Source organism: Rhinopithecus bieti, unplaced genomic scaffold (genome assembly GCF_001698545.2).
Source record: "Rhinopithecus bieti isolate Rb0 unplaced genomic scaffold, ASM169854v2 scaffold_23816, whole genome shotgun sequence".
NCBI classification, from domain to species: Eukaryota; Metazoa; Chordata; class Mammalia; order Primates; family Cercopithecidae; genus Rhinopithecus; species Rhinopithecus bieti.
The window spans coordinates 1,734,975-1,743,014 of NW_016811019.1; the positions used below are offsets into that span (position 1 = coordinate 1,734,975).

Sequence of the window (8,040 nt, forward strand, 5' to 3'; positions counted from 1 at the left end):
AAAAAAAAAAAAAAAAAAAAAAGTAGAAAGTGTTTAAAGAATGCTTTATTGTTAGAGTTGCTTAGAATTATGAAACTATTACTTAGTCCTTAGTCAATCCTTTGGAAACAGATTTGCATCTGAATTTCTGTCCAGAAGGAAGTTGCTTTCTTCTTTAGTGCCCGGTAATATTTGTGTACAGTTCTGGTTTTGTGTTACTTTATGTCCTGTGCTATTAATACTTTTAGAACTTTGGAATACTTAAGCCTGATGCCTAAATCCAGAGGGTTCTACATTAATACTTTGGGAAAGCTTGCCATAAAACCCAACTTTAAAAATAACTCTATAGTTTTAGAAAGAATTCTGAGTTTGTCAGTGAACTTGGTGATCCTGTTTTTCTCTGGGCCATCATTATCATTGATAACTATGAAGTAGCTATATTCAGCTTAAGATGACTTAAGCTGAGACTTTAGATAATAAAAGTATATGGGGTAAGATTTACTGTTACTTTAAGACTAAAAGTAAGTTTGGTGATTTTATGTAGTGGAAACATGCTACACTCAGGAGTAACCTGTTCTTTAGTCCAGGCCTAATTTTGTTTCTATTAAAAAAAGCGATGAGGTGGAAGTTTTGGATCATCAAGAGACTTAGACCGGTCTCCTTATTCTCTACCGAAAACAGTATTTAAACATTTAGCTGTTACCCATACTGGTTTTCTCCCTCTGCTTGTGTGATTTCAGCTTTTAGCTTATTATTTCAATTGTCCCCACTCATTTTGGAAGGAAGGACATGAAGTTTTAGTTGCAACCAGATTATTTATTCAAATAGGCAGGGATTTTGACCTTTTTTGTAACCTTTTTTGGGACAAAGCTGACTGGCTAGGATGAGATGTAGTCATAAATTCCAAGGTAAAGCAGGCCAAGCAGATACACTCCCTCTTTTCTCTAGTGGCAACGCTACACAACAACGCTACCCCCTTGGTGTAGGGGGGATCCAGTCAGTAAAGAAGCTGGGCAGGTTTGAGAGCCTGAGAGGAGAGCTGTGTGGAAATGCCTAGAGAAGCAGCAGCATGATACTGTTTTGAACACCTACTTATCTCAGAAACTTTGGGAACATTGATTTCTCCTGTTTTAGTAATGTAGAATTTCCATAAAGGAGAATTTGGTCAGGCATCTCCTGTACCACCCTAAATTAATCTATGTGTGTGTGCTTTTCAGATCACCTCCTCGTTGGACAGTAAATAATTTTTGTAAGCCCCGTGAGGACAGGGACTCTATTTTGCCACCGTAGTATGAATAACTTCCAGCACAGTCCTTGGTCCGTAGTAGATTCTCAATATATAGTTGTTGGATAAATAGAGACTTGTGAATAAAGCAGTTCATCACATGCTAATTATTAGGAATAATTTATTTAATTAGAATTTCGGTTTTTCACCATTATTATTGCAGTATTGTGGATTTTTCTGTGGACATGAGCCAAGTGAATGTAATCTCCAAGAGTGTCAGCTTGGTTGTCTGTGTTTTGGTAAATATTTCTGGGGTGTTGGCCGGGCGCGGTGGCTCACACCTGTAATCCCAGCACTTTGGGAGGCCAAAGCGGGCGGATCACAAGGTCAGGAGTTCAAGACCAGCCTGGCCAACATAGTGAAACCCCCGTCTCTACTAAAAATACAAAAATTAGCTGGCTATGGTGGCATGTGGCTGTAGTCGCAGCTAATCAGGAGGCTGAAGCAGAAGAATTGCTTGAACCTGGGAGGTGGAGGTTGCAGTGAGCTGAGATCGCGCCACTGTACTCCAGCTTGGGCAACAGAGTGAGACTTTGTCTCAAAAAAAAAAAACATTTCTGGAGTGTTTACTGTGTGTCAGACTTTGTGCTAGGGTTAAAGGATCCATGGGTGGGCACAAATGCGCACGGCCCCTGATTTTGGAGCTTTAAGGTTCAGCGGGAAAGATAAGCAAATCAAATAATCTCACTAATGAATATACAATTAAAACTGTAGTAGCCCGGTGCGGTGGCTCACACCTGTAATCCTAGCACTTTGGGAAGCCGAGGTGGGAGGATCGCTTGAGCTCAGGTGTTTGAGACCAGCCTGGGAAACATAGTGAGACCCCATCTCTTTTCTTTAAAAAGCAAAACCAAAAAAACTATAGTATTGTCTCGGAAGGATCTTCGAGAGCTTATGAGCTGGCACCTGACCTTGTTCTGAAGGTGCTGCAAAGGTTTCCCTGAGGAAATGCTGTTTGCACTGAGTGCTGACGAGCTAGAGTAGTGCAGGTGAAGGTGAGTAAGGGGGCAGCTGTGGAAGAGCCTTTGGTGTGCCTGTTGCGGGGCGGGGATCAGGTCAGTAAAGAAGCTGGGCAGGTTTCAGAGCCTGAGAGGAGGGCTGTGTGGAAGTGCCTAGAGAAGGAGCAGCACGATACTGATGAGGGTAGGAAAGATCCAGAGGCCAGTAGGCCTCGTAGGTGGTGTGAAGTCATCGAAAGGCTTTAGCCAGCTGGATGGGGAAAATGGAAATATTTTAGAGATACTAGGAATGTATATTCAATAGGATTTGGTAATGGATTGGGACTGGGGCAGGAAGAAGGCGTAAGGAAGCAAGTACTGGTTTACACAGCTGTAGATGGATAATGGTTCTAGTCACTGAGGGGTTTGGAAGGGGAGATGGTGAATTCAGTCTTGGACATGTTGATTGTCAGGTTCCTGTGAGTCTTCCAAGTAGATACACTGAGAAGGCAGGTGGGTATTCTGCTTTCTCAAGAAGCAGGAGAGAGGTATAAGCTAGAGATACATATTTGTGAGACATCGACATGTATGGCCATTAAGGCTGTGGGTAGTGATGAGATTTCTTCTGGAGAGAAGAGGTCTTAGGACTGAGCTCCGGAAAATGTCAGCATTTAATGATCAAGGAGGAGAGTAGGAGCCTGCAAAGCAGAAAGAGGGGTCAGAGAGGTAAAATATAAGTGTCACAAAAACAAGTTGTCTCTTGTTCATCACTGCATTCCCAGTGCCTGAAATAGTGCTTGGCACAAAATAGATGCTTAATAAACATCTGTTGAACAAGGCAAACCAAGAGGCTGGTATGCTAAGATGCAGGAAGAGAGGGTTTCATGAAGGTGGTGATCAGTAGAAGCTTATAGTGCTGGGAGGTGAGATAAGGGAGCTTGAAAAATGTCCTTTGGGTTCAGCAACATTGACTTCACTGTTGATCTTAGAGTAGTTTTGTAAAATAATGGGAACAGAAGTGAGTTTCAAGTGGATTGAGATGAGTCGCAGGCAAGGAAATGGAGGAAGTGAGTACAGGTTGAGCACTGAAAATCCAAAATCTGAAATACTCCAAAATCTGAAGCTTTTTGAGTACTGACATGATGCTCAAAGGAAATGCTTATTTCCAGTTTTGGATTTTCAGATATGGGATGTTCAGCCAGTAAGTATAATGCAAATATTCCCAATTTCGAAATCTGAAACACCTCTAGTCCCAAAACTTCTGGATAAATGATACTCAACTTGCATGGACAACTCTTTTAAGTAGTTTTCCTGGCAAGGAAAGGGGAAAAAAGGGAGATGGTAGCTGAAGGGGATTTGTGGGCAAGAACAGGCCTGTAAGTGTATGAAATGTGTGTGTCTGTGTGTGTGTTAGTGTATGAAATGTGTGTATGAGTGTGTGAGTGTATGTGTGTATGAGTGTATGAGTGTGTGTATGAAATGTGTGTGTATGAGTGTGTGTGTGAGTGTATGAAATGTGTATGAGTGTGTGTATGTTTGAAGACAGTTGAGACTTGAGCGTGTGTGGAAGGGAAATGAACACAGCAGAGAAAAGGGTAACCGATCATCTAGAGTTTCTGAGAAAGCAAGAGGGGATAGGCCTCAATGAGTAAAATAGGATAATTTTGCATATAGTGTGTGTCTGTTTCTATTTGATCTCACACAATTTTTTTTTTTTTTTTTTTTTGAGATGGAGTCTGTCGCCCAGACTGGAGTGCAGGGGCATGATCTTGGCTCACTGCAAGCTCTGCCTCCTGGGTTCATGCAGTTCTCCTGCCTCAGCCTCCCAAATAGCTGGGACTATAGGTGCCCGCCACCATGCCCAGCTAATTTTTTGTGTTTTTAGTAGAGATGGGGTTTCGGTTTCACCATGTTAGCCAGGATGGTCTCAATGTCCTGACCTTGTGATTCACCAGCCTTGGCCTCCCAAAGTGCTGGGATTACAGGCGTGAGCCACCGCACCTGGCCCAATCTCACATAATTTTTTAAATGTTTTTATTAGCCATAAACACTGTAAGAGGTTTCTAGTCTTAATTTGATAGGTGAATAAGTTTTTGGATTCTATCCCAAGGCAAGGAAAGAAGATTAAGATTTCCATATATGTTTATCCATGTGAACCCTACAAAACAGATGCTGGGTGTACTTAAGAAGCTCGATTAAATAAAGTCTGGGACTTTTTTTTTTTGAGAGAGTCTATCTCTGTCCCCCAGGCTGGAGTGCAATGGTGTGATCTCAGCTCACTGCAACCTCTGCCTCCCAGCTTCAAACAATTCTCCTGCCTTAGCCTCCCTAGTACCTGGGATTACAGGCATGCGCCACCACGCCCAGCTAATTTTTTGTATTTTTATTAGAGGGTTTCGCCATGTTGGCCAGGCTGGTCTCGAACTCCTGACCTCAGGTGATCCACCTGCCTCGGCCCCCAAGAGTGCTGAGATTACAAGTGTGAGCCACTGCCCTCAACTGTGAGAGGGCTTCTCTCAGCCCGTGGTAAAGTTAGAGAATAATCCTTTACACACTAGAGATGTGGATTTGTGGTAAACTGCAGACCTAGATAAGACACTGCTGCCTAATCAGCGTGTGATGGTTCATGTCCTTTCTCGGGCTCTCTTTGAAGAGGATCCTGTTTTACATCACTCTTCAACCTAGGAGGTTGGTGGTCTTTGATTTCGATTGTTAGCTCCCCTGGTTTTATAAATTGGCAGATATCTAACAATTCAGCTGGCCACAAAGTTGTGGTGAAAGAGTCACCTGTTCTTCCCTGAGATCCTTCCTGTTGCCACAGTGAGAAATCCTCGGCTTGTAAAATTCTCCTTTTACTCTCCTTAGGTGTTTTAGCTCACTTAGAAAGGCTAGAGACCCAAGTGAGCAGATCCCGTAAACAGTCTGAAGAGCTGCAGAGCGTGCAGGCCCAGGAAGGTGCTCTTGGAACCAAGATTCATAAACTAAGGCATCTGCGAGATGAGCTGAGGGCTGCGGTACGGCACCGGCGAGGCAGCGTGAGTAGAAGGGTGGTGTCATCTGTTCCTTTAGAGTATAATGAACAAATGTGATTTGGGAATTGGTGAATTGGCAAGTTTTAATAATGTGTTTTACTTGTGATCTTACTGGATTGATTGTAGTCCCTCAAATGATCAAACTTGAGGAGTTTGGCCAGGCGCGGTGGCTCATGCCTGTAATCCCACACTTTGAAAGGCCGAGGCAGGCCTATCACCTGTGGTTAGGCGTTTTGAGACCAGCCTGGCCAACATGGCGAAAACCTGTCTCTACTAGAAATACAAAAATTAGCCGGGCGTGGTGGCACGTGCCTGTAATCCCAGCTACTCAGGAGACTGAGGCACGAGCATTGCACCTGGGAGGCGGAAGTTCCAGTGAGCTGAGATAGAGCCACTGCACTCCAGCCTGGGAAACAGAGCGAGACTCCGTCTCAAAAAAAAAAAAAAGAAAAAAAAAATCCTGTAGAGTTACAGTGAATATCACCTAACATTGGTCAGGCACTACTGGTAAGCCAGGCAAGTTCTTCCAGCCAGGTTCTTAACCTGCCCTAATAAACACCTAAGTTTGTTACCTCAATCATAAACATATTAGGTATATACCTAGTAGAATTACTGGGTCATACGATATGCATATTAGGTCTAGTAAATACTGCCAGTTTTTGAAAGTGATTGTACTAGTTTTACATTCCCAGCAATAGTTGTATAAGTTTTCCATTGTTTTCCTTTTTTACCAGTACTTGTAGTGGCCTGCCTTGAGTTGTTGATACTTTTGTCATTAGTGACATCTGTCACCCAGACTGAACCTCCTTGGGAGCTTGACCCTCCTTTTTTTCAGTTTCCTCTCTAGCCTGGGTTCAGTCAGCAAGACCTATCAGATTTTTCTTTTATATTGTCTTTGTCCTTCCTCCATTGCCACAGCTCAAATATTAGCCACATATGAAGTAAATATCAGGTGATTTGGATACCAGGATTATGACAGTAGTCTGCCAGTTGGTGCATCTTCTCGTATTTCTGCTTTTCCAATAAATCCTGCACAGCCAAGAAAATGCTTCATGAAACACCACACCATTGCTCTGCTCAAAAGCCATCAACAACCCTTAATTGCCCATGGGATATCAGCCTTCCTCCCCCTCTTCCTTTTCCACCTATATCTCTCTTCCTTCCTCCCTTCTTCCTTTCCTTTTTTTAAAAATTGTAATATATATAAAGTGCACAAATCTGATGGACTTAGTTACAAAGTTAGCACAACCAGGTAACTGCAACAGTGATTCAAGTATAGAGCATTACCAGTACCCCAGAAGCCTCCAGTTTGCCTCATCTAGTCATATCTCTTAAGGTACCCACTATTCTGATTTCTGTCACCATACATAGGTTTTACCTGATTTTGAACTTTATGTAAATGTTAAAAAGCACTAACTCTTATGTCTGGCTTCTTTTGCTGAATGTTATGACTGTGAGACTCACCTACACTTTGCTTATAGTGGTCTTTTTTTTATTGCTATATAGCAATTCTATTTTATGAGTGTACTACGACTTATTTACCCATTCTACTGTGATGACATTTGGGTTATTGGGGTTATTTCACTTTGGGATCACTATGAATGTTGCCACTATTAACATTTTGTGTGTTTCTGTCCTTTGGTATAAAATATACACTTATATATTGGGTGTATGCCTAGTAGAATTGTTGGTTAGTAGGATATGCATATTAGGTTTAGAAAATTCTGGCAGTTTTTGAAAGTGATTGTACCACTTTTACATTCCCAGCAATAAGTGTTCAAGATTTCCATTGTTTTGCATTTCTTCCAATACTTGCTATTGTCAGTTTTAAAAATTTGCCATTCTGGTGGGAGTGTAATAATATCTCATTTTGGATTGAATTTGCATTTGCTTCATAACCAGTGATGGGGAATCCCTGTATTGAACATTTGAAAATCTTCTGTTGCGAAGTGTGTTTTTTTCAAGGCTTTTGTGAACTTTTTATTAGGTTGTCCATCTATTAAGTTGGAGAAATCTTTACATATTTTGAATGAGTTCTTTGCTGGGTATCTGTATTAGAGTCTTCCTTAGACTGTGGCTTGTCTTTTCACTCTCTGATGGTGTCTTGTGATGAAAACCTTTGTTTTAATGAAGTTTGATTTAGGAATTAAACTTTATTCTTAGTGCCCTTGTTTCTTGTTTAATAAATCTTTGTCTAACTTAAGATCATGCTGATCTTTTCCTGGTATTTTCTATTTTATTTTATTTTTTGTTTTTGAGACAGAGTCTCACTTTGTTGCCCAGGCTGGAGTGCAGTGGCACGATCCGGCACCCTCCGCCTCCTGGGTTCAGACGATTCTTCTGCCCCAGCCTCCCGAGTAGCTGGGATTACGGGCATGTGCCCGGTTAATTTTTGTATTTTTAGTAGAGATGGGGTTTCACCATGTTGGCCAGGCTGATGTAGAACTCCTGACCTCAGGTGATCCACCCGCCTCAGCCTCCCAAAGTGCTGGGATTACAGGTGTGAGCCCCCGCGCCCCACCAGGAAATAAAAGAGCCACCCGGCTCTTTTATTTCTAGTTTGCTAAGAGTTTTAATCAAGATATTATGCTATTAAATTTTATCAAACATTTTTACTGCATATATTAAGGGAATCATGTTTTCTCCCTTATTAATTTGTCATATGTATTGATTGCTGTTTAAATGATAAATTGCCCTCACATTCTCATAGTAAACCTAATTTGGTTTGATGTATTATCTTTTTAATATAATGCTAAAGGCCGGGCGCGGTGGCTCAAGCCTGCAATCCCAGCACTATGGGAGGCCG

At 41.9% G+C, this 8,040-nt stretch overlaps 1 protein-coding gene across 1 annotated transcript in view; it reads left to right on the plus strand.

Annotated features, from left to right (window-relative positions):
* Positions 1-8,040, plus strand: part of CENPO (centromere protein O) — a 28,213-nt gene that overhangs the window by 2,024 nt on the left and 18,149 nt on the right. Inside the window, exon 3 of the mRNA XM_017893332.1 lies at positions 5,068-5,237. Coding sequence (XP_017748821.1) covers positions 5,068-5,237 — 170 coding nt within the window. The remainder of the gene's footprint in view (positions 1-5,067; positions 5,238-8,040) is intronic.